The 27,396-nt window shown below is 35.9% G+C and overlaps 2 protein-coding genes and 1 long non-coding RNA gene across 3 annotated transcripts; 2 read left to right on the top strand and 1 right to left on the bottom strand.

The window, feature by feature from the left end:
- The first annotated feature begins 530 nt into the window (after positions 1 to 530).
- On the top strand, positions 531 to 2,517 carry LOC147519666 (putative UDP-glucosyl transferase 73B6). The gene has a single exon (XM_086591230.1). It carries the CDS (start codon positions 762 to 764, stop codon positions 2,376 to 2,378), a length of 1,617 nt encoding a protein of 538 aa, XP_086447356.1. The 5' UTR covers positions 531 to 761; the 3' UTR covers positions 2,379 to 2,517.
- A 5,240-nt stretch (positions 2,518 to 7,757) lies between these two features.
- On the top strand, positions 7,758 to 9,118 carry LOC147519667 (uncharacterized). Its single transcript, XM_086594166.1, has 3 exons — positions 7,758 to 8,105; positions 8,288 to 8,427; positions 8,905 to 9,118. Exons 1-3 carry the CDS (start codon positions 7,758 to 7,760, stop codon positions 9,116 to 9,118), a joined length of 702 nt encoding a protein of 233 aa, XP_086450292.1.
- Positions 9,119 to 23,034: 13,916 nt separating this feature from the next.
- Positions 23,035 to 26,206, bottom strand: LOC147519668 (uncharacterized). Its single transcript, XR_015214272.1, has 3 exons — positions 26,022 to 26,206; positions 25,729 to 25,939; positions 23,035 to 23,157 (listed from the first exon to the last, which is right to left on the bottom strand). It is a non-coding gene; the product is annotated as an uncharacterized LOC147519668 (long non-coding RNA).
- Positions 26,207 to 27,396: the final 1,190 nt, after the last annotated feature.

Consider the following 27,396-nt stretch of genomic DNA (forward strand, 5'->3'; position numbering starts at 1 on the left):
GACAAGTATAGTTTTGCATTTTAAATAATGTTTATCATAATTATTTTTTATGATTGAGAGTGTATTCTTTATTCAAGTAGTTTCAATATCATTTTCGCCACATTGAAAGATTCTCATCAAACTTCAATTATTAAAAGAAATCGATAGGTTTTATCAAAGTTTGGTGTTTTTTTTATTGAGAGTTGTCTGAAAATTTAAATTAGTGATTAATATAATTTTCATATATATCTTATAGCCAGATAATTACTAATATTTTTTAGAATAATTTAATATAACGGCACCCGTTCGTAAGACGGGTTTGAAAACTAGTAACTCCATATACGCCAAAGGTGTTGCTTTTTTAGAGTCCGACAGACTCTTCGGTATATAGTACCCGTATCATTAATGAATTTAGAAATTTCTCAAAGGCAAATTCTTTGGTCAAGGTGATCGTCTACTACTATACAGTTTAAGAATTACACGGGAAAAAAATATGTACAGTTACAAAACGATATTAAATAGAAAAAGACAACAGCACTAAAATACTAATCAGCGTATGTAGCCAGAAACAATAGAAGAAACAAAGTTATAACTCCTAAAAGGTTGAAAAGAGTGACGCAAGTGATTATGTGTACATATAATTTTGGCGAACAACAGTCCAAGCTATCCCTCACCATTGTCACACAAGTCAAGAAGAAAATCTAGAAAAAACTGAAAGTCACCACATCCAAATAGTCTGATGTCAAACAATTCAATTTTGATTTCTCTATCTAAATAGTTCTATGGATAACATAGACAAGCTCGCCAACAGCTATATCAAGGCCAGTAGGCAACACATACTCTCCAGTCTCCACACATCAAACTCACTTCTTCCATATACTATCATCCTATTTCTAAAGCTCAAGGCCACACACACTTGCCATATACTCTTGCAGTTATTCAACATGGGTTCTGAATCCCGGCAACTTCATGTCTTCTTTTTTCCATTCATGGCTCAAGGCCACATGATTCCACTCATGGATATAGCCAGACTATTTGCTGCCCGTGGTACGAAGTCCACCATTATCACCACTCCTCTAAATGCCCTCCACATTGCGGAGAATTTAGATCGAGACAAAAAATCTGGGCTAGATATTGGTGTCCAAGTAATCCCATTCTCAGCTGTAGAAGCCGGGTTACCTGAAGGATGTGAAAGTGCAGATTCCATTATGACAGAAGATATGGTCGGTAACTTCTTCAAGGCTGTAGGTATGCTCCAACAACCATTTGAGCAGCTTCTAGAAGAATATCGTCCAGACTGTGTTGTAACTGATATGTTCTTACCATGGACAACAGAAGCAGCTAGGAAGTATGGAATTCCGAGGCTTGTCTTTCATGGGACAAGCTATTTTTCCCAGTGTCTAACAGAAAACATTAAACGTTATGCTCCTCAAAAGAAAGTTACGTCTGACTCAGAGGTCTTTGTAGTGTCTGGTCTCCCAGACCAAATAGAGATGACAAAATCGCAGTTACCTAGTCAGGGCGATTCCGATAATACATTTGCGAAATTTAAAGAAGAAATACAAGAAACAGAGGTGAAGAGCTTCGGAGTTTTGGTAAATAGTTTCTATGAGTTGGAATCATCATATGCTGAATACTACACAAAGGAAATGGGAAGAAGAGCATGGCACATAGGCCCCGTTTCGCGTTACAATAGTAGTAATATTGATAAGGCCCAACGAGGGAAGAAATCCTCCATTAACGAACACCAGTGTCTAAGTTGGCTCGATTCCAAGGAGCCTAATTCAGTGCTGTATGTATCATTTGGGAGTATTTCTCGCTTCGGTGCAGCTCAACTAATTGAGATTGCAATGGGACTCGAAGCTTCTGAAGTCCCATTCATTTGGGTTGTAAGAATGGACAAGAACAAGGAGAAGGACATATTCTTGCCAGAAGGGTTTGAAGAGAGAATGGCAGGGAAGGGGTTGATAATTAAAGACTGGGCACCACAAGTACTTATACTTGACCATCCTGCTGTTGGAGGATTCATGACTCACTGTGGGTGGAACTCCACACTCGAAGGCATTAGTGCAGGCGTTCCCTTGATCACATGGCCCGTGTTTGCAGAGCAATTCAACAATGAGAAGCTTGTCACTCTTGTATTGAAGATTGGAATCAGCGCAGGTAATAAAGTATGGAATTCCTGGATAGAACCACGAGATGTGTCAGTGAGAAAAGAAAAGATAAAGGAAGTAGTGGTTCAACTCATGGGCAATGGAGAAGACGCAGAACACATGCGAAGGAGGGCTAGAGAGCTGGGGGAAATGGCAAAGAAGGCTGTTGAAATAGGAGGATCTTCCTACAATGACTTAACTGCTCTGATTGAGGAATTGAGGGTGAATTCACACCAATCAATATAGATCTTGCATCTCAGTGCAAAGTATTTTTGCTTGGTTCGATCTCCACTAGTGGGTATTAATTAGTTTTAGTATTATTGTAGTAGTAATGTAGTATGCCAAAAACGATTTATTAAATATATTGTTAGATCATAAGTTGAAAGTTCACAAGCATTCCCGCATTTCTATATATGTTTGCCAGCTTCTGTGTACATACAGCATATATACTTAAGATGCTCGGTTTTGATCTTTGGTGGAAAAGGCACTGAATTCCTTCGACTGTGTACTGACTGCAGCTAGGAAAAATCCTGTTTACTACATAATTTAAGTATCTAACAATGCAAGTAGGTAGAGATACTGCCCAACTTTGCCCAAATCTATGTCGCCAAGAACTAGAATTCGATCGTATACTTCCTACCAGTGACGGCTGGACCTACATCACATCAATCACAGTTACATAAGCTTTTGCGCCCTCACGTTTTGGACATGATGACGTTTTGAATAGTATCGAGAATGTAACACATTGTCCGTATGCTACATGGGGACAATTGAAAGAGGCTAAGAACAAGTTTCGATTGTCTTCACTCTTCAGCAACTGCTGAGTACTGTGCGCCAAGAACCATAATAGAAGTCAATTATTGATACATAAGTACAAAACAATATAATGTCTTTTTCTTGTTTTTTTGGTAAATACAAAACAATGTCTCACTCGACCTAAACTTTGGATGAATAAATAGTACCAATCCTCTCGTTGGTCTCTCTTCTTTTTCCGAGTGCCAACTTCTAGAACATATCCCCTCAAGAGATAATGACTCCAAGCTTCTTTGAATGAGCAACAATCCAAACTATCTTCAAATCTTCAATAATGTCCCGAGTCAAAACATGCGTCTGTCGTCCGGAAGAGAAAAACAAAAAAATATCCTACCCTACATTTAGCTTCTTCGTTCCCTCCTTTCATCTAAATTCCAAAGCTCCTAACCCAACAGTAATTTTTTCTTCATCAGGTCTGAGTTTCCGACTATTGTCAAGTTCATATATATATTCTACTGTTTCGTGGCACGTGGTGGTAAGCAGTCGTTCCTCGCAGTCATAGTGGAGAGCGCACCTGCGCTCTAACATAGCGCGACCCGCGCCTATGGAACAGTAGATATTAGCAGTCGTTCCTCGCATTCATAGTGGAGAGCGCACCTGCGCTCTAACTTAGCGTGACCCGCGCCTATGGAACAGTAGACACAGCGTGACCGCGCTTCGCGTATTCTCTAGAAACCACCGACTGTTTTTAGAACTGTTTTAGTTTTACTTCCTATTTTAGATTCTTGTATTGATCTCTATATAAACATCTTGTAATCTTCTTATAATTTAATCAAGTAAATATTCTCTCCAGTCAATCTCTCTCTCTAATTTATCATGGTATCAGCCTAATATTGATCCAAACCCTAATCCTAAACTCTATCAGTTTCCACCTCTTCTCAATTCTCAATGGATTCTACTCCCAATGACTCTACTACAGATTCTGATGATCCTTTCTATGTTCACCACTCAGATAGTCCCACGGCTATCCTCGTATCTCCTCTGTTATCAGGGGACAATTATCCAACTTGGTTACGGTCTATCTCTAGAGCCCTTCGAGCAAAGAATAAGTTTGGTTTTGTCGATGGTTCGTAACTCCTCCCAAAGACCAAAGAAAAATCCAAATGGTCGCGATATGATGACCTTGTTGCTTCATGGATTCTCAATTACATTTCTCGGATATCCGTGGTAGCATCCTCTATGCCGACTCTGCATCCGAAATTTGGAAAGATCTAGGTGATCGTTTTTCACAAACTAATGCACCCAAGGTTTTTCAACCGGAAGGATTACATTACTCTTCTCAAAGCAAGACAATCGTCGCGGTATCCGCTTATTTCACTTTACTTAAATCTTTCTCGGGATGAATTAAGTTCTTTATCTACTATGCCTGCTTGTACTTGTGGTCATGCATCTATTTTTGCCAAAGAGGTTGAAGACGGTCATTCTATGAAATTCATGCAAGGCCTAAATGCCCGTTTTCAATCCATCCGCAGTCAAATTCTCTTGATGGATCCTTTTCCTCGTATGTCTAAGATTTATTCTTTAATCCAACAAGAGGAGAAGCAACAAGAGATCCATGCACTCTCTCTTCCATCTGCTCCGGACGCTGGCCTCGAAAGTACTCATTTTCGAAGACCAACCGGGCTTCTTCTTCAAATCGGGTTTGTCTAAACCTCCACAAAGACACGGTGGTTCGCCAAAGAAAACGCGCACCCTCCGATCTGGGGGCCCGAGGCGAAAGCACGCTCGTCCATTCTGCAACCATTGTAACCGAATTGGACATCATATTGGTACATGCTACAAAGCGCATCGGTTATCCACTGAAGCCCTTTCGGGCTAATTGGTTCTTTGATAAGAGCCCAAAACTGTAGTTTTAACCCCTTTAATAATCATCATCTTGTTAGACCAATTATGTGAATAATAAGTAAGAGTTAATCTCGATTACGTGTTTTATGCATTTCGAGCTTCAAAGTCCATTATAATGCGAAATGTGCCACATTAGCGAGATAAATGAGCAAAAGTCGCCAGAGAACTTCCGAATGCCATATCTTTGGACTCGGACCTCGAATTGGGCCTACCTTATGTCAAAACGACCGGCTCGGAAAGAGCTTTGCAATGGTCCAAGCCTTGACCCAATCAGAGGAGCAGAAGTGGACGAAAAGTCTGTGGAAGCTAACTGCAGCTGAAGAGGCCTTTTTGGACTAAAAGAATTGGGTTTTGGGCCTGATTCTCTGGCCCAACCCATGGCTCCAAGCCCATGCACGAATTTTGGATCTGGATGTATAAAAACAAAAGCTTAGCTCTTTGTTAATGGTAGCTAGTTAGACCTAAATTAAGATATAGAATTATAGATCTAGTTTTATTAATTAAATTAAGTTTTAGTTCCATTTAAATTCTTGTTTTAGATTAAATCTCTGAATCATTGTTCTTGATTGATTAGATAAATAAAGTAGTATTTTTATCAAGTTCGAATTTGTCATTTCCATTTTAGATCTAATTTCAATTCTTGTTCTTGTTTTATTCCAGCCATTAAATTAGATTCATTATTGCTAAATTAAGTAATTCTCAATTTCTCACATTATGTTTAGTTTAGATTCAATGGTAAATGTTAGATTGATGACTCAAGGCTAAACCTCCATTAGAGGGGTTGATGAAGCCTTGATGAAAACTTAGTTGTTTAGTATAGAAACGTTGTAGAATCTATTCCACTCTAGAAGGTCGTGTTTAAGCCATGAGAATGGGTGAAGCGACCTCACATGCTAGTTAGTACTTGGTAGAAATGCCATGAAAACTAGGGGATTAGACTCGAAATTCTTGCCGTGAAAACGTAAGAATCGAGATACCACAATCTATGCTAGGTCATTAAGTTAGATTCGAGGTGGATTCAATTCCCCTCTAATTCCTTATCTAGAGTCAAACAATAGTATTTCCATAGCATTTGTAGTTCATTTCTAGTAATCATCTTAATTAAGTATCGTAGTATAATATTTATTCTCATTGACTTAAAGAGCGACTAGTTAGACTTAGAAAACAATCCATGCTAGGGAACTAGGAGTGGAACGAACTTCGTACTCCATTTAGTGCAATTCGCATTGAGAGTAGAAGCTTTGATAATCAACCACGTAAAAGATAAGTTTAGTTTATTTACGTTTGGATTCATCGTTCATTTCGTAGGTAAACTACTCATTTTATAGCTATCAGTTGCTACAGACTCCAATTCTCCTGTTTTTTCCATAGAACAATACAACAAACTTCTCAGTTTGCTTGATTCAGGTAGTACCTCTTCACAAGCAAACCTGACAGGTATATCTCTCTCATGTTTTTCTAAATCCATATGGATCATTGACTCTGGTGCTACCAATCATGTCTGTTCTTCATTACATCTATTTTCTCATTATCATACTTGTTTAACACATTCTACTCTTAAACTTCCGGATGGAACAGACCATTTAATTACTCATGTTGGTAGTGTTATTCTCTCTCCCCTTTTGCGCCTTGACAACGTTTTGTTTGTTCCCACCTTTCATTTTAATTTGCTTTCCATTAGTGAACTAGTCAAGTCTCACCCTATCTCTGTCACGTTTACTAATGATTCTTGCCTTTTTCAGGACCAGTTAACGAAGAAGAAGATTGGATTGGGACGACTTAATGGGGGACTCTACCATCTCCAACTAGCTTCAGTTTGCTCATCCCACAACTCCTCCACAAATAATTTATGGCATTATCGCCTAGGACATCTATCTTCCACGCCTTTGCAGATTTTAGCTAAGCAGTTTTCTTTCATTTATTTCTAGTTCAAATAATGCTACTTGCACTGTATGTCCGCAAGCTAAGCAAACTCGTTTATCTTTTTCTCATAGTTCAATAAAAACCATTAGACCTTTTCAAATGATTCATTGTGACATTTGGGGTCCTTTTCATTTACCATCATATTCTAATGCTCGTTTTTTCTTAACTATTGTCGATGATTTTAGTCGTGCTACATGGATTTATCTTATGACTGTCAAATCTGAAACTGCCATGCATTTACAATCTTTTTTTGCCATGGTTCATACTCAATTTCATTCTACAATACATTCACTCATATCTGGCCATAGCAACATTGATGACCATTTTCATGAAATCCAAGTCCTTCGTTCCGACAATGGCTCTGAATTTATATCCCATAACATGCAACAATTCTTTTCAAAACATGGGGTAATCCACCAACGTAGTTGTGTTGCTACTCCCCAACAAAACGCTGTTGTTGAAAGAAAACATCGTCACTTACTCAATGTTGCACGAACATTACGTTTTCAAGCCCACCTCCCACTATCCTTCTGGGGTGAATGCATTCTCACCGCAGGCTATCTCATTAACAAAATTCCTAGCACCTTGTTAAATGACAAATCACCTCATGAGCTTCTATTTACATCACCTCCCACTCTTGCCCATCTTCGTGTTTTTGGTTGTTTATGTTTTGCTCACAACACTTCCATTAAAAATAAGTTTGATCACCGCGGGAAACCTGGCATCTTCATTGGTTATCCTTATGCTCAAAAAAGCTATCGCATTTATGATTTATCTTCCAAGAAAATGTATACTTCATGTGACGTGATTTTCCATGAGATTGTATTCCCCTATCAACATTTATCTCCCCCAATCACATCTTCCTATTTCTCCCTTACCTATCCCAGACAATGAAACCTTCGACATTCAATCATCTCATGTAATTTCAATGGATGGAGCGCGACCTACTCCAGCCCAAACTCCCACTCCTCCAAATCTGACACCCCTTTGGAAGATCCTCAGCTATCCCATCTCAATCCTCCTGCCTCAACTCGATCTACTAGAATGCGACAACCACCACCACTCCTCATCCAAGATTATCACTGTCCTACTCTCACCAAGGCACCTACAGTCCCTCGTTCGGCCAACCTCCTCCAATCGGATTCTAAGGTAACACGGTCTTCCACTCCATACCCTATGGCCTTTTATATTTCTGACACTAACTTTTCTCCTTGTCATAAAGCTTTTTTGTCTAAAGTGTCTTCTTCAGTTGTTCCTACATCCTTTTCTCAAGCTATCAAAATTCCAGAATGGAGAGCTGCTATGGCTGCTGAAATTGCAGCTTTGGAACAAAATAACACATGGACTCTTGTTCCATCATCTTTTCATCATAAGCCTATTGGTTGTAAATGGGTTTTCAAGATTAAATATCATTCAGATGGTTCTATTGAACGTTACAAAGCTCGCCTTTGTTGCCAAGGGTTACAATCGATTGAAGGCCAAGACTATCATGACACTTTTGCACCGGTTGCAAAACTAGTCACTGTTCGACACTTCTCCCATTCTTTGCTATCAGACATTGGACTCTTTATCAGCTGGATGTCCATAATGCCTTTCTCCAAGGCGATTTGGATGAAACTATTTATATGACATTACCTCCTGGATTTGCCAAACAGGGGGAGAACAGGATATGTCGCCTCAATAAGTCCTTATATGGACTTAAGCAGGCTTCTCGGTAATGGTTTGCCAAACTATCTACCACTCTTATCACTGCCGGCTTCACTCAGTCTAAGTCTGACTATTCTCTATTCACTAATATTTGTGGTTCTGATTCTACATTTGTCCTTGTATATGTGGATGACATTCTGATCACAGGCAACAATCCATCTCTCATTTAGAACTTGAAGAAATTTTTAGAAGCAAAGTTCTATATCAAGGACTTGGGACGTCTAAAATATTTCTTGGGTATCGAGGTTGCTCGTTCCAAAGAAGGATTATTTCTTACACAACGCAAATGTCTTTTGGACATTCTGTCTGATTGTGGTACCACTGGTGGTCGTATTTCTGAGTTCCCTATGGAACAAAACATCAACCTCCATACCGATAATGGCACATTACTTCAGGATCCTACTGTCTATCGCCGCTTGATTGGGCGTCTCTTATATCTCACAGTTACACGTCCAGATATCACTTATTCTGTTAATTATCTCAGCCGTTTCATGCAGTCCCCACGGACTCCACATCTAGATGCTGCTCATCGTATACTCCGCTATCTTAAAGGTTCGATCAACAAAGGGATTCTCTTATCCGCTAATAGTTCTTTACACATCTCTAGTTTCTGTGACTCTGATTGGGCTGGCTGCCCTGTCACTCGTCGTTCTACTAGTGGTTATTGCACTTTTCTTGGTTCTAGCCCTATATCCTGAAAAACAAAGAAACAGAACATTGTATCACGTTCTTCTGCTGAAGCCGAATATCGTTCCATGGCTACTCTGGCATGTGAACTTCAATGGTTGAAGTATCTTCTCTCTGACTTAGGCATCTCTCATTCTTCTCCGATGAACATGTTCTGTGACAATCAAGCAGCCCTTCATCTCTCTCAAAATCCAGTTTTTCATGAACGAACGAAGCACATTGAATTGGACTGTCATTTCTTACGCGACAAGATACAGGCCAAGTTACTATCTCCTACGTTCGTTCCATCCTCAGATCAGGTGGCTGACGCCTTCACTAAACCTCTCGGCAAGGACACCTTTCTGAGATTAATTCGCAAGTTAGGAGTTCTTGATATTCACTCTCCAACTTGAGGGGGAGTATTAGCAGTCGTTCCTCGCAGTCATAGTGGAGAGCGCACTTGCGCTCTAACATAGCGCGACCCGCGCCTATGGAACAAGAGATATTAGCAGTATGCTCGCCTTTTATAGTGGAGAGCGCGACCGTGCTTGGCGTATTCTAACTAGAAACCACCCTATGGAACAAGAACTGTTTTAGTTTTACTTCCTATTTTAGATTCTTGTATTGATCTCTATATAAACATCTTTTAGTTTTATCTTCTTTTAATTTAATCATATAAACATCTTGTAATCTTCTTATAATTTTAATCAAGTAAATATTCTCCAAATAATTTAATTTATCAGGCATCGCCATATTAACTGCTCGTGGTGTATGTCTACAAAATCACCACTCCCTCAATGCTCATTTCTACAGTACATTTTGTTCAGATTATTCACATGGTATTCTATAAATCCAATTCCCTTGTGTACAATTTAGTTTACCTGACGTATGTGAATTGAAAGGATATAGTTTCTCTTACTTCATCATAAAGAGTAATTAACTTTCCCTAAATAAGCAACGTACTATTAGAGCATCATCAACGTCATTGCCAATGTGATAGGTAGCAATTAATTTGGCAAAAACATCCTCCAATAGTCCAATGTGCTAAAAACCGATCTATCGCAACAATTGCCAGAATCCAAACGATTTTTGTAGAATTTATAGCAACGGTTTAGCCACCCCACTATAAGACGACTAAACAATTTTTTTTATTTTTTTTATAACGAATTTTATAAATGATTAGGACATGCGTGCAACAAGCTGCATAAATTCTATCTTCTAAATACAAACTCATTAAAATTAGTTGTCATTACGTTACTGTCCATAACTTTTTGCAATCTCTTTAGGAGCTCAACAGACTGTTGTGTCAAGAAATCGAAAATGTCGAAACTGAACGAAGTGAAGCAATATTGGTTAGCCTTAATTACAACCAATATTATGCAATATGTTATGTAACTAATTGATGTGCAATATATGCATAATATCTATTGGATTGGAATAGTCTAGATTTAGATTAGTATTGTAAGATTATATTTCTTAATCTAGGTTAATATGGTAAGATTTTATCTCTAGGATTTATTTATAATCCTCTGTCCTATCTTTCTATATTGATGTACTCCCACATCTATTTAAACATTTGATTTCTCAATGTAAAGAATCCAACTATCAATAAATAATTCTCTTTATTTAAATTTCTATATGGTATCAAGAGCTTAGGTTCGATCCTATAGTAAATTCTTTTTTCTGGCGGGTGGCCACCACAATGCTACCCGCCAGACTATTTTCCACACTTTCATAAGATACTTTTTTTTTTGGCTTAATTGTTTAGTAGCAATAATGTTGATTTCTATTCAACTTCAACCCCCATCACCATGTTTGAACCAAAAATATGTTTTTATATAAGTTTTCTTCGCCGTCGTTATCTCTTTGATGGATTTAGTGTTGGTTTTTGTTATGCAAGCCTCACTATAATTTGATATACTCCGTTGTTTATGCTACCTCACGAAGAGAAGCCTTTTGTTGTTGGTACTACCTTATGAAGAGGAGTCCATCGTTGTTGTTGTTGTCTCAAAAAGAGAAGCCCTTTGTTTGTTGCTATCGAGATGTGTGTCCGGAGCTTGTTTATCAGGTGTTATCGTTCATGGATGGTGCTTTGCTACAAACAACATTTGTCACACTTTTGAACAAATTTTCCAGCTTGAAGTTTGGCGACATTCTATTATGGTGTTAATCTCATATTGTTTTTCAAGCACCATGAGATTAATAAGGGGGAGTATTGGAATATATTATGCAATATGTGCATAATATCTATTGGATTGGAATAGTCTAGATTTAGATTAGTATTGTAAGATTATATTTCTTATATTTCTTAATCTAGGTTAATATGGTAAGATTTTAACTCTAGGATTTATTCATAATCCTCTGTCCTATCTTTTCATATTGATGTACTCCCACATCTATTTAAACATTTGTTTTCTCAATGTAAACACTATACCATAATAGGCTATTACTAACAGTCAAAATCGTTACAAAAAATATTTATAACGCTTTTTATCCGTAACAGTTTGGGTGTGGGTAATCTGTTGCAAATATTTGTAACGGTTTAAAAGTGTTACAAAACATTATTTTGCTAATCATTATTAAGTGTTTGTAAAAATATTTGTAACAGTTTTTGGCTACGTTTTTTTGTTAATGTTTTACAAGTCTACTAACAATTTTGCAAAATTTGTAACAATTCAGGGGCGTTGGGAAATAATTTATGTTTGAAAAAAATATTATTTTGTAACAGTTTACAACCGTTACAAAGGGAATTGTATTTGTAAAAAAAATAATTCTTATTTTTCTTCATTTCTTGGGGACTGCTGGACCTACATAAAAATGCCATATTTCTGCATTGTATACAAGGGAAATATCACAATATGATTACATAACAAATATTCATTTATGGCTTCAGATTCCAACTTACTCAGTAATCCAAATCTATACATTTAGCATTTCACACCGACCAAATAAAGAAAACTTTTAAAATATGCAACAAGACAAAAAATACAATAACAATAGTGCAAATACAAATAACCATCTAAATCACATTTTTAGCATCTAAGACTTTTCAGTTCACAGGTAACAAAGAATTTAAATGGTTGCAAAGGCATTCTCCCACGAGCACCGGAAGACCATGCTAGATGACATCTACCTGATTGAGCTTGATTGTTTTGAACAACCCTAAACAGTCTCATCAAATCACACAAAAACTTGGGATAAATAAACAAAAATATATGTAAACAAAAATCCAAGAGAGTAAAAGGCTTGTGAGTTGAATTAGTAGTAACCTTAAACAAAAAAAGAAACAACGAACGTGCACAAGTCCCTTGTACCATATGTCTAATGAAAAATGATACCAAAGACCAGGTATATGACACAAACAGAAATTCAAACAAGTCCCAAGTCATAAACATTATATTATGGCGGTACTACAACCACTAAACTAACTAAAGATTGTGAAAAGCAAGCTAAGTGTAAATGCTAACACACGTACAAAATGACATTATATTTACGAGCAACGAATGAAATGAAAGATAAATATAGTATAAATAAGAAAAGTTAGACTTATATTTCTGCGAGGATTATACTTTACCCAAGAAACAAGATAATGAAAGATTTTGATGTGTTAGCTAATCTTAACCCTTCACCAATTAATTCTTTTAAGTCATCATCTTTCACCTGCAACAACCAACAATAAACTTGATAAGTTAATGTTCATTTAAGAAACTATGTTTACCCATTGGTAGCTATAGCCTAAGGGAACAAAGCATGGTAGGGTTTGTTATTAGCCACTCTATGAACCCCATATTTCACAGAAATGCAAAGAAAGCAAAAATAGGCATACAAATGTAAACTATTATGTTGAAAATGAAATTAAATATTTGAATGTTATGTTCAATAAGATATATAAAATTCTAAGACTACATTTCGGTTCATTTGAAATTTGACATATATCATACCAAACTATTCAAGGCTTTTATCCCTAGTGTACTCAACATTCTAACAAGCCTAAAATTAATAAACCATGTATATAAATATATTAGAGTAACTACTTACCTTCCTCTTGTACACCCGTTCCAAGCAAGTAACTTGCTCGACACATAGGTCCCCCAATTTTATTTAATATATATCAAGGATATAGAGAAAAATGAATAAAATACATACACATCCCTTTCTAAGGATATTATTTCTCTTTACCAACTTGAACTTCCTTCCTCAGGTTGTTCTTTTAACAATGTAGCTTTCGTTAGCAATGTGTACAGTGCTAACTCAAACCTTTGAAAAATCAAAAAGTTGGCTGGATTAACCATTTCCAGAGAAATTACAGCTGTAGTTAATAAAATTCAAGTAAGAACCCATTAATATGTTACCTTTTCTCCTCAGTAGGAACCTGCAATTCATCTTATGTGAGCTGTGCATGCAAATTTTGAGCAGAAAGTCTAGGCAGTACCTATCAGGAGCCCTAGTTAACCATGCCGAATTTAACATAAATAGTTAGTATCTATACAGTAATCAAATAACAAACCTGAACTTGTAAAGAATGAAGTGATATTCAAACATAAATGTCTCAAAAATGGTGGAAAATATGAAATAATTACCAACTGAGTAAAACTTCCGGCTATGCTTTCTTTTCTAAGAGTAAAATATTGCCTACATCTTATAGGTGGACAATGATGTATCGGATTTGAACTAAACTATTATTAAGAAGGCATTGTTTCTTAAGAACCTTTAGATGCAAAAGTCCCATTAAGCTCTTTAAATAACTATTGAAAGATGGACTTGAAACTGGAGACATTAACATATTATGTGCTGATTGCCTGACCGTTAAACTCTGAGCATGACTAGAGCTGCCATAGGAACTAAAGAGTAGCAATCATGGGGATAACACCTATGGCAGAATTTATTTAAAAAACCTTAAGAAGACGACTTGCAAATATTCGACTCCGGCCATGAACAAATTACTATTCACACTCATTCATTACCTCCTTCAACTCCATGGCACCACTTTGACAAAGATAACCCCAACAAGCATTTCTGACACGTTCCTTGTGCATACCATAGTCTTGACTTTGCGAATACCTTAATCATAGATTTAAAGCAGGTAAATGTGTATATTAAAACTAGATAAAAACATATGGGACCTTAACAAAGACTATAATAAGCAGGGTCTTACCTAATATGCTAAGAAGTTTGAGGTCCATAATTCCGATATAATAAAGTCAGTACAAATAGTACACAAATCTTGCAAGATAAGCCCTTAAGTTAAAAAACAAAAAACAAAAGAAAAATCCCATTATGCACAATCAGAGGTATGTAAATACCTGAATATCAAGAAATGATGCAGCAGTAAGAACACAGAATGCATTACTATTATTAAGCTTTGGGTAATGCAAAGGTGATGAAATCTTCCTCCCAAGAAGGATATATAATTAGGCTTGTGATTCTGAGACCCAAGTGTTGCAATCACTTGTATATATGAAATTGGTCAGCATAATAAATATGACAACACAAATAGATTAGGGAAAGAAGTATTTCACAACAAATCCAAACACAATTAAAAGAAAAAATATAAAAGTGAGAAGGGAACGGCACCTGCACTCATTCTTCAGAACAAGATGATGAGGGTGACGACGTTGTGGTTTCTAATTTCTCTAGACCAACACACATACTTTAATTAGCCGAATCAATATCAATTCAATACATAGATAACATTTGCTTTCTCTAAAAAAATCAAACCCTATTAACATAAATTTTTTGGCTTTCCCTTTCTTGAAAATGTAGGGCGCATTTTTGAACTTTTCACTCAACAAGGGTAGGAGGACCAGTCCGCTAACCAAGAAAATAGAATAACAACGGCCATTTCTTATAATATGATGGCTAAGCCCACTCATTTAAAAGCCAAAGGCCATTAACCGACATTTAAGCCTAGTTATGGCTGTTGTTTTTAAAGCAAATTAGTGTAGTGTATATAATAAACATATAATCATATCTATAAGTGGATTACATATACACCTGAAACATAACCCACCCCCTTCTAACACACACAAACCTGCAATAGACCCACCTTTTTAAAATGTCAGATACCCCCCCTCTTTTCAACACACTCATACATGAAGCAAGTTCGATCTCCACCCTTTTAACATGCACCTAGAAATCAGGAGCACCCCCCATCCTCCCCTCCCCCCAACGAAAATTGAAAGACTAATATGGGATCTATTGAATTGGATTCCTAACCAAACATAACAGTATAGGAGTGATAAACCAACTCATCCAACCCCTCAACTTCATTTTTCCTGAAACATTACAACAACTCAGTTTTGACAAACCCATCCATAAACCAAGGCACATGCTTCTCCTAAAATTACTCAAACAATTGCAGAGCTACATCAAGAATATTTTGGATATAAAAGTCAACAATTGCAAACAATAACACCCAGTACAAAATGAGCATTGAAAATTAAGAGATCTCTAAAAATGAAGCATTTAGAGTACAAAACACACAAGCATTCAACAACTGCGACCACTAACAGCCAGTACAAATTGCAAATGTGGTTTCCTACACTTGAATTTAATGGGGCAGAGAGGACAAAAGGCAATAACAAGTACTTTACACATCCATAACAGTTATATTCACTATATTACACGCATTTACAATATATTCAGTAATAAAATATGATAAATTGCATAGAAAAATTCATATGAATCTTAAAAATTATACCTTCTAGCAAGAAACAAAGCCCTCGAGGCCTCGAAGCTGTTAGTAATTGGAATAGGATATAGGAGTGGAAGAGAGATGAATGATAATAAATAGAACAAAACAAGATCAGTAAAAAAACCAAAAATTTGAAACAACTATAAATGAAATAATACCCAGGTCTCATAACTAAGATCGAAATCAATTCCTTCAAGACGGTAAATCAAGAAAGAGATAGACTAATGGCCTGGAACCTAGATTCGTTCGCAAATTTTTTGTGGAAAACCCACGCCTTTTTAAATTTGTGCTCGAAATTTGAAGTGAAAAAATTGATTATCCAGTAACCCCGCCTAAATTCATTATAAATTTTTCTAAAACAATGAAACCCCCTCAAGCAATTTTTCAGACAACAAGTTTTGTTCTTTTGGACCTAGAAAATGAAGTGAGAATAGTTACCTAGCGGCGGTGGCGGCTGCTACTACTTTGGACAAACAATCAGGGGAAGATAGAGAGAAGAAGAAATTGATCGAGACACACACCTTTTTTGCAATTCTAAAACCCTCTTGGGAGGAGATGAGAAATGATAGAGAGGGTTTGTTTATTTTGTTTTCTTTCTGTTTTTTATTAAGTTTTTATGTTTGGAGAGAGCGTGATATGTTTTCGTTTCCCTCTTTCCCAAAATTTCGTATTACCAATGGTTTCTAATTATAACTTACGGTTTAAAAATTGTCATAAATTATTTCATGGAATTCTCGAAATTAACGTAACATTTATGCAAGTAATTAACGCCACAAAAAACGTTACTAACCCTGCAACGCTACAAAAACATTACTAACTGAATTTTTCGTGCGTTACAAATTTCCTGTTTTGGTGTAGTGAAAGAATCCAACTATCAATAAATAATTCTCTTTATTTAAATTTCTATACAAACATCCTCGTGTTTCTTAATCTTCCCTATCGCTACCCTATTAGATGCTTCTCCTACCTCAAAGACTTCATTCTCAAACCCTACTAACGGAGAGGCTCTAGTTACATTAACACATGTATGCTTCCCTTTAGACCAATTGTAGATCAATACATTCGCAGGCCTAAGTGTTAATTTTCCCTTATTCAATTCGGATCAGTGAGAAGATTGACAGGAGCCTCATTTTTTACTTGTACCCTAGCCCTCCACAATGCATCACATAAAATGTCTCTGACATGATCATGTTGGTATTTGAAACCTGGAAAATGTCTACAATGTGTTGCATGGTCCCCGAAAGCATCCAATCTATTCTTTTTGCAGATAGGGCATATACCACTGTCAGAGTACAAATGAATCATAAGACGGTACCGGAGAATAGAACGATACTCCACCGACGACATATACACTATCCAAGTCCCTCCATCGGAATAACAAGTACAAAATCATTTGCGTATTCTAACTGCAAGCATCTCATGACTGCCTTTTGACGAGCAGATAAATCAAACTCCCTCTCAAGATCAGCAACAATCTTACTATGGAATGCTTTTACCAAAACTTTTTGTGGTTTTGAGGGGACGGTAGCATTTACAGCTAGAGAATTGAGGTCAAAATCGGGTAGACAGAGGCTCAGTGCATTGTTAGTAACATCAAGAATCTCATCCAAAGGCATTGGACCACAACTCCTAAGAATGTGGTTCTGAAGCTCAGAAGTCGGAAAATGGGAGGCCACAAAAACAAATGTAGAGATATCAGTGGCACACTGGCACAATAAATACCTAACCCACCCAGACGTAATGGGAGTGCCGATAAATGTCACTACAATTCACTGAAGTCAGGACCATCAGAAACCACAATACCTTAGAGAACACTGCGGAGATGCCGATCAAAAATCTTAGCTGCTTCTCTGAAAAGGAATGGTGGACAAGTACGAATCTCGAAGACCAACTTAGAGAGCCCAACGCACAAGCTCGTAAGAGTGCTGACTCACATTGTGGATCTTCTAATACAGCTAAACGATCCATCAAAGTCATAGCCTTTTCAATATGCTTGCGAACAAAACCCATGACAAAAGATGCATCAGTGGTAACTGCACCTCCAAGCAACCCCCTACTAAAGATGGGACAAATCTGAAGGAAAAAGACTAGGAGTAGAGCAACATGAATCCGGTGACAGCCAAAATATTTCAATTTTAGCCACATTAAAAACCAGCCTATAAGAAGTAGGTTCTTCTTCCTTAATCATACCAAAAGCAGTCGCCACCTATTATGTATCCCCGCTTAGAGTCTCATCATCTAGGTTGTAGCAATAACTGACACTTAGACTGGATCTGTATAATCAGAGGATGCAATACCAATACAAAGAAAAGGATACCTAAAGGGTCACCTTGTTTGACCCCAATAGTAAACCTATGTAGCCATCCCCCAAGTATAGTGTAAGACCCCAAATTATTTTTACATTATTTCATAACAATATTTAGTATTTTGGAATTTGATATTTATTTCTTGGTCAACGGGCTAGTAAATGTGGGCTTGACTTTTTGATAGAAAGAGAAAGGAGATAAAATTAGTATTTTAAATTTTTGTGTATAGATTTTAATATTTGAAAAGTTTTCAAAAGATATATTAATATAAGGTATATAATAAATATAGTACTTATAATAGAGAAAAATATTCTATAGTTATGAATAAATATATTTGGTAAAATAGGAAGTTTTAAAAAGTTAAACATAATATATGGTAGATAATTTTTGGAATGGAATGACTTATAAAAATTCAAGGTTTTTAGAAAAATAAGGTTTTCTTAAGAATTAAACAATTTTAACTAAAAGAAAGAAGAAGGAGAAGGGGCGGATTTGTGCATCTTTTAACAGCTAGCTTGGGCTCGGTTTTCTTTCATATTCTATATACTCTTTGCGGGAACACGAGAGGTGAGTAGTTATTTTGCTATTTCATCGAACATATAGTTTTACATGTATAGAGACATATTTCTCTGTCCAAGGTTTCCGTCCATTTTTCTGCTTATTCTTCTTTAGTTATTCTGCGGTCCTATCGAATTGATAAACTGTTAAATGTTAGCATATTGTTTCGCCAAACTGTGAAACTCTGGAAATTTATTTGTTAAAGCTTATGGGCTGTTAATGGCGGCGTGAGCCCAAGAATCGTCCAGTCTAGTATTTGAACTCGTATTGTTGTGGTATGGTTGAATGATATTTGGTTGTTGTTGCAAAGTGTTGGGTATGTGAATTGATGTTTTGTTGGGTGATGTTGAAGCTTGGAAGGGGTGTTAATGAAGGTCGAGATTTTTCTATAATTGATTAATAATGTAAGGAATCGAGTTTTTAGTATAGCATAGAGTTGGGTTTTGTTGGTGATCAAAACCCAACTGTTTCGGTGGGTTGTATGGTGCTATTGAAGCTCCCAAGATTTGTTAATGGCGCCGACTGCGAATTGTAAGGAGTGGGGGAATCGGGTTTTGATGGTATCGAAAGATGGGGTTTTTCATGAGGGTCAAAACCGCTGGGATGAGGGTGGCGGACGAGTGGAGGTTGGTGGTGGCTGGTGGTGGAGGAGAGCTACTGGTGAGGTGAGGAAGACGACCTCTTGTTTGGGCCTTGGGCTGAAATTTTTAGTTTTGTTGTTAGGGCAAAACTTATTAGCTGTTTTGGGCCGAAATTTGTTAGTTCTTTAAGCTAGTTTATTTTTTTGTTTTGGGCCGGGTCATATGACTTAAGATGGGTCAGTTTGAGTCTTTACTCTTTAGTTGTTTAGACTTTTGGGACTTGGTTTTGGGGTTTGTTTTTTTTAGTTGGATTAGGACCATAGGTTGAAGTGTTTTACATACGTGTTGGCGTCAGGACCTGTTTGGATGAACACTGGTTTAGGACTATTGACTGTGGGGCTGGACCTGTTGACCATTCAACCCTTCGACTGTTGACCATTGACTTTGTTTACTTTTTTTATATATTAAATTTTATAGACTAATCCAATAGTAGAATGTTGTGGAAGCTTGTATAAACTGGTTTGTCATTATCTAAGAAAAATTTGACGTTGATATTGTGCAATTTTTGACACGTGACGAGATTGAGATTTCAAGAGACGTGATATTCCTAAAACGCTATAAAAATGTTATGTGGTACGTTTGGATAAATTGTGACATTATGTGGTATGTTGAAATTGTTGTTCTGTTAAATGATATGATCTGTTATGGTATATATTAAATGCAATATCTTTGATAAATAAATGTAAACGCTCCATCATTTTTTATATCAGTGAGATGCTACTATGAGGTACGTATAATATTTGTGGATATTTCCCAAAGTATTGTGGCTTAGTGCAATAATTTATTTGGCACGTGAAAGAATGAAAGTTGTTATGAGATGTATTAAGATATTTCTAAATATCGTGGCTTAGTGCAAAAAATTTATTGGCACCTGATAGAGTGTGGAATGATTATGAGATATATACGTATGATACATGAATAAATTACGTAACAAAAATCCTAGAACCTAGCTACCACAACTCATGTGATTGGCCCATGTGTAGAGCGTATATGATATGATTAGCCCTTGTGTAGGGTGTGTAAGATGTTGATTGGCCCATGTGTAGGGCATATGTGATATGATTGGCCCTTGTGTAGGGTGTGTGAGATGTTGATTGACCCTTGTGTAGGGCAGTCATAGCCGAATAGTGGCTGGATTATCTCGTTCGCAAAATTAGAACGAGACACGCGATATTTTATGCCGAATAGTGGCAGTACCCACTTAATGGCGTTCGTGTGGGGGTTACCTAGTATGCTATATTCCGCTTAGGGTAACTACGCACGGAGTGGTTTATTACGTGAGGGGAGGCATATGGATGTACATGTTCAGCGTAGGAAAGCGATTGTGGTAACCAGGGAAACTAGGTAAGACATAGAGACGATGTGATTCTAAAGACACTTGAAGAAACTCTAAACAATAATTGTGATGATATATATATATATATATCAAAGTGTTCGTTAAATCTATAATAAATGATTTATTGTAAGTTATGTTTCATTCACAATGGTTTTGCAGAAGGGTGGGTTGAATTGATTATTTATGCAGGTGTGACCCACTCTATGATTAGGCTTATACCAGTGTAAGTATAGAGTAAGTTTTAGTTTGTTATTTTATTATTAGATGCAGTTGATTTAGTACGGTTTGAAGCTAAGGCGCCTCAGTGGAGGAACTACCAGCCTTAATTATTGTAATTAAAAATGTTGTATTAGTCGTTGGAAGTTAAGGCGCCTTAATGGAGGAACTAACTGCCTTATGGATTGTGTATATATGTATAAGTATATTTTGTATTTTAGGGCTACTCATACCAACATTGTTTATAATGTTGACCTGATTTGCATGTTTGCTTATCGGGTGTGTTCATAAAATAAACACAGTTGATAAATCTTGACAAGATTAATGTTGAAGGAGGTTGATTGCTAGCTTGTGGTTCGCGTTAGCGTCTCATTACAGGATATTTTGTTTTCTCTTGAGGTGCAATAGATTTTAATTAAGACAATGTTATTTTTTTATTTTCAGTTGTAATTATAATTAAAGAGTTGTTGAAAGGAAATTTGTAACTTAATCATATTTGTGAATTTTTGTAATAAAGAGAACTTTTTATTATTAAATTTTTTTTATTGGTTTCCAATTATTGGAATAGTTAAACGGATAATGGGTTTTTGGAAGTTGAGAGTGCATCACACCTCGAAAATCGAATAGTCGGGAACAAATATTGTTTTTCTGATTTTGTCAAAATTTGGGGTGTGACATATAGCCTCGCAGGTTGACAATACAAGTACTCGACCCAAGGAGCAATAGCTGGGCATCGGATACAAACATCTCTTAACATGGTAGTCCGATCAACCAAGTTAAAAACATTCTGAAAATCTACAAGCAACATAGAAAAAGAGGTATTGTCACTGTTAGCATACACCATATGGTTGATAACGTACAAAATCGCCTTTGCTCCACCAGAAACACCCACCCCACCCCATATTGGAAATCCTGTAAGTACCCGATCACATCTCTAGAAACTCATTTCATTGTAATTTTGGAGGCTAGATGGCGCCAAAACATGCCCACAACTATAGGACAAATACTATTATCTAGCTTAAGAAGTGGAGTAAGTGAAGCACTCGCTATGAATTCCGCTAACCGCTGTGGACATTATCCCTGTAACCAAAGATCCACCGCAGGGTCAATGCATCTAGCAAACCAGACGATATAACTATTGCAGCACCACTCATAACATCTAACAAGTTATGCATGCACCACTCATGGCATGGTTGAAAACAAAACAAATAATTTTTGGCATCATTCTAATTAATAAACAAAAGACTAAAATATCTCGACAAAATTCGCAACTGACAGACACAAAAATAATAAAACTGAGATTTTAAAATATTTGAAAGTACCTACCATAGCTTTGCTAACGATTCTTCTTTATATGAGGTCCTTCATAATCTGATCTACTTTTCTCTTAAATGCTCTAACTACAACCTTGGGGCAGTATTCGGACGTTAGACCTTCAAATCGTTTCAATGCAAGTTTATTTTCATTTCACTTTGGATTGTGTGTGAATGTAATGAATAGATAGAGATAGACGCGTTGATTTGGTTACCCTGTATGAAGGCAATTTTTTTAAATTAAGGCATAGAAATCTTAAAGTTTAAAAGGAGATCTTAAGTAAGTATGTTACTTACTTTTTCTTCGATGAGAATCATATCCTTACTTAACAATGTCTCATTTCCAACCAGATAGCGGTCCCAGCTTCTATCAATTTGGTGAATAAACAAATTTTTTACTAGTTCATGGATCAGACATTTGGCAAACAATTCAAACAATTATTTCTCATACATAATTGACAACCTGGCTTTGCAAATCCGGCAATAACCCAAAAAACTGATATCTGTAACCAAATGGCGACCACAAAATTTTATTAACAGGTTACAAATATTTTTATAGGAAAACTTAAATAAATTAATCTATAGAAAAATGATAAGCACCCAAAACTGTACTATAAAACCCCATAGAGATATAACATTTCGGTTAATTTTGTGTTTAATAATCATAAAATAATCGCATTTTCGTGTTTTTACAGGTTGGAGCAACTAACGTAAAAATGATGATAAAGCCAGCATTTAAGCACGGAATAGAAAGTATACATAAGCTTTCCAATCAAGCCCATATGAAGCCCAACAAATCCGGACTAAAGCTCAAAGACTCAAACAAGATCATTTAATCAAGTCGAAAACGATTACACACATGCGTAAGCATCAAACTTTCAGAGCTCATATCTCTTGAACCTGGACTCCGGTTTCGACAAGTAAGTTGTCCAGATGATCAGCACGACTAGCTCTATCTCAGGCCAGAAATTGCAGAAATTAACGTCCGGGCCCACCAATGGACTCACCTTCCGGACCCACAAGAAGAGATGAGTCATCAATCATAGAGCATGTCAAGACAAAAGTGTCAAATTATTGGCACAAATGGACACCTTGCATATAATTAATGAGGTAAGATGAGATTAGGTGTTAATAGTGAAAACAAAGCAAGGTATCACTTTGTTTTGAATGTGTGGATAAGATGGAAATAAATGTGTGTGTGTGTTTTCACGTGAGATGTAGGGAGAATGCTCTAATATGAAAGGAAGAAAACAAAACAAGGGTATTGACTCCATTTACTTCCTTGATTACTTTTCCTTTTTCGTTCCTTGTTAAGTAGTTTTAGTTTTAGTTTTAGTTTTAGGTAACAAAAGCTTGTAATAGTGTTAATGGGGAACACATTTAGTTTTTGAATAAACTTCATCATTTCCGTATGTAATCAGTGTTTTTTTAGTTTCTTTTCTTCTTTCTCTCTCTCTCTTTAACAAATATATCTTGTAGTTTTCAAAGAATCCAAGGATCATGAGCTAAAACCCTCCCAAGGGGAGGGTTAATGATGCTCATGTGAGAATCAGGCTACAAATTTAGGATTCCAAAATCACTACTTAGAGACTTAGGTTCTATTTTTCATCCTGTCCCAAAATGACAGAGATTGACCAATATCTGATTAACTGTTGTAAAATAGAACTAGGATCTGGAATGATATTTCAAAGATGAAATATCATTTCAATTTCACATACTAGCATGATATGTTTAAAGATAGGTATATTATACTAGGAATTGAGATGGTAGTGACCTGTTTCTAAAATACTTGTAGCTAGGCCTTGCATGAGTAACTTAATCCTCTACCCTTCTCTTCTCTTTAAATTACAAGTAAAAAAATCTTAATTTTTCCATTTTTTTTTATGTCTCGCATTTTAAGTGTCCTTTAGTATTTAAACAACAAAACTAAACCTAGCTAGTAATCCAATATGAACTTACTCACTAGTTTCCCTACTTAGAGCATAAGAAAATTGTATGATGTCCTAGAATTTAGGTTGGTTTGAATCCCTACTCGAGCAAAACGCACATGAAAGACGTGAGTAAGGACTTGAGTCAACACCGAATGGAGTAGAGAATCCAAATCTTTATACCGCAAAGTTGTGGATATCAAAAAACAAATCTAAAAAATGGAACTTATTAATGCTACACAAAAATTGAACGAACAATACAATCATGTAGGTTTACATGATCGTTCAATTATTTATCTAAAACCACATATTTAAAACAAATATAAGTACCTCAAAATTGTTGCGGCCTAGGTTTCAATATTACGATAAGATCTTTCTAGCGTAGGAGATTGATTCGAAACACATATAATACTAATATTAAAATAATATTTCCTACATTATCGAAACTCTTTTGCCAATTACCCAAATTGCAAAACTCTTTTAGCGGTTAAGAAGTAAGCGAAGAAATAGGAAGGAAGTATTTCTAAATTTTGATAAAAGAGAAAACAGAAATAGGCCTACTCGATAGTGATGAGGGGGTTCCTGAAAACCCGGCTATCAATATAGTGTAGAGATTTCCGTTACATGCCAAAATTAACTACACGTGGGTCAAGAAAATATTGAAAAGCTTATATCACATTAGTGTGCCAAAGAGGCTGGCACACTGCTTGTGCATAACGTTTTGCAGTTTTGTTGAAGCGCTTTTCGTTTGTCGTTGAATTATTCTTCAATGTGATATTATTCTTTTCTATTTTATGAATAATACCTGCCTACAATAACATTCCATTGGTCAAGAAAAACTGAAGTAATTGATTTTTCTTCCTATAAAACGTTTATGGGTGCCACTTGTTTATTATTGCAATATAGAGAACCTTACAAACCGTTCTCGAGAGTATCACTTGAGTGAAGTTATGCATGCATATTCTTATAGCTAATAGGAATATGATATCAACTATCAACTATTCTATTATGGAAAAACAACTATTCTACACTGTAATGAGCTATGCTACTATAATGTTCCAGGTATGCAAGTGATGTGTATAAACCTAATTAAGCACGCCAATCAGGAATCTCAAGAACACAGATGTGTCATGAAGTAATATCTTCAATTGGCAATATATCTTCAGACTTCATAAATATGTAGCAGATACTTACGTATAGACCTACAACACTAAATGACCTGGTTAATTAGTTTTTGGTTCGTTTATTTATCATGTAGCTCTCTCATTTATTCTCTTAGTACAATAAGCCCATACTCAGCATGAGACTTAATTGATGTGATGGACACTTAAGACTTTTAATAAACATAGACATAGAGGTTTTTACATAGTAATAAACATGAGTGATCGTTTTAACATGCCAAACATAGAATGATTAGAGAAGTTAAATTCCAACATAATAACAACACATAGTAAACATGAAACATTTTTATGATGATATTAAATTAATATGTGCAATTTGTGTTAAGGGATTATGGCATGGTTGAAACCAAAAGAAGTAGTTTTCGACATCATTTTAATTAATAAACAAAAGACGAAAATATCTCAATAAAATTTGCAACTGACAGACACAAAAATAATAAAATTGGGATTTTAAAATATTTGAAAGTACCTGCCATAGCTTTGCCAACGCGTTCTTCTTTACATGAGGCCCTTCATAATCTGATCTACTTTTCTCTTAAATTCTCTAACTACGTACAAGCTCGGGGGAGTATTCGGATATTAGACCTTCAACTCGTTTCAATGCAAGTTTATTTTCATTCCACTTTGGATTGCATGTGAATGTAATGAATAGATAGAGATAGACGCGTTGATTTGGTCACCTTGTATGAAGGCAAATTTTTAAAATTAACGTATATCAATCTTAAAGATTAAAAGGAGATCTTGAGTAAGTGTGTTACTTACTTTTTCTTCGACGAGAATCATATTCTTACTTAACAATGTCTCATTTCCAACCAAATAGCGATCCCGACTTCTATCAATTTGGTGAAGAAACATATTTTTACCAGTCTATGGATCAGACATTTGGTAACCAATTCAAACTATTATTTCTCATCCATAATTGACAACCTGGCTTGCAAATCCGGCAATAACCCGAAATACTGATATCTGCAACCACACGGTGACCACAAAATTCTATTAATACGTTACAAATGTTTTAAAAAGAAAACTTAAATAAATTAATTTGGAGAAAAATAAATCTGACAAATGGAACTTATTAATGCTACACAAAAATTGAACGAACAATACAATCATGCAGGTTTACATGATCGTTCAATTAACTATCTAAAACCACATATTTAAAACAAATATAAGTACCTTAAAACTGTTGCGGCCTAGGTTGCAATATTACGAGAAGAGAAAATCTTTCTAGCGTTGGAGAGATTCGAAACAGATATAATACTAATCTTAAAGTCATATTTCCCACATTATCAAAACTCTTTTGCTAATTTTCTAAATTGCAAAACTCTTTTAGCGGTTAAGAAGTAAGTGAAGAAATAGGAAGGAAATGTTTCTAAATTTTGATAAAAGAGAAAACAGAAATAGGCCTACTCGATAGTGGGGAGGGGGTTCCTAAAACCGGCTATCAATATAGTGTAGAGATTTTCATTACATGCCAAAGAAAACTACACGTGGGTTAAGAAAATTATGAAAAGTTTATGTCACATTAGTGTGTCAGAGAAGTTAGCACACTGCCTGTGCATAAGGTTTTGCAGTTTTGTTTAAACGTCTTGGTTTGTCGTTCAATTATTCTTCAATATGATTCTCTTTGTTTCTCTTTTATAAATAATACCTGCCTAAAATAACATTCCATTGGTCAAGAAAAACTGAAGTAATTGATTTTTCTTCCTATAAAACGTTTATGGGTTTAGGCCACTTGTTTATTATTACAATATAGAGAACTTTGCAAACACTTCCCTAGAGTATGATCACTTGAGTGGAGTTATGCATGCATATTCTTATAGCTAATAGGAATATGGTATCAACTATCAACTATTCTATTGCAGAAAAACAACTATTCTACACTGTAATTATCTATGCTACTATAATTAACCTAATTAAGCACGCCAATCAGGAATCTCAAGAACACAAGTATGTCATGAAGTAATATCTTTAATTATATTGCAAATATATCTTCAGACTTCATAAATATGTAGCAAATACTTGCGTATAGACCTACGACACTAAATGACCTGGTTAATTAGTTTTTGGTTCGTTCAATTTTTGTGTAGCATTAATAAATTCCATTTGTTAGATTTGTTTTTCTCCAGATTAATTT

This window comes from Coptis chinensis, chromosome 2 (assembly GCF_015680905.1).
Source record: "Coptis chinensis isolate HL-2020 chromosome 2, ASM1568090v1, whole genome shotgun sequence".
NCBI lineage: Eukaryota > Viridiplantae > Streptophyta > Magnoliopsida > Ranunculales > Ranunculaceae > Coptis > Coptis chinensis.

Bases quoted from the DNA above. Each gene is read 5' to 3' on its own strand.
- LOC147519666 (XM_086591230.1), top strand. From the start codon at position 762: ATGGATAACATAGACAAGCTCGCCAACAGCTATATCAAGGCCAGTAGG.
- LOC147519667 (XM_086594166.1), top strand. From the start codon at position 7,758: ATGCGACAACCACCACCACTCCTCATCCAAGATTATCACTGTCCTACT. The intron at 8,106-8,287 runs GTTTTCAAGATT...ACTCTTTATCAG, and splicing joins AGCCTATTGGTTGTAAATGG to CTGGATGTCCATAATGCCTT. The intron at 8,428-8,904 runs GTAATGGTTTGC...TAATTATCTCAG, and splicing joins GGACTTAAGCAGGCTTCTCG to CCGTTTCATGCAGTCCCCAC.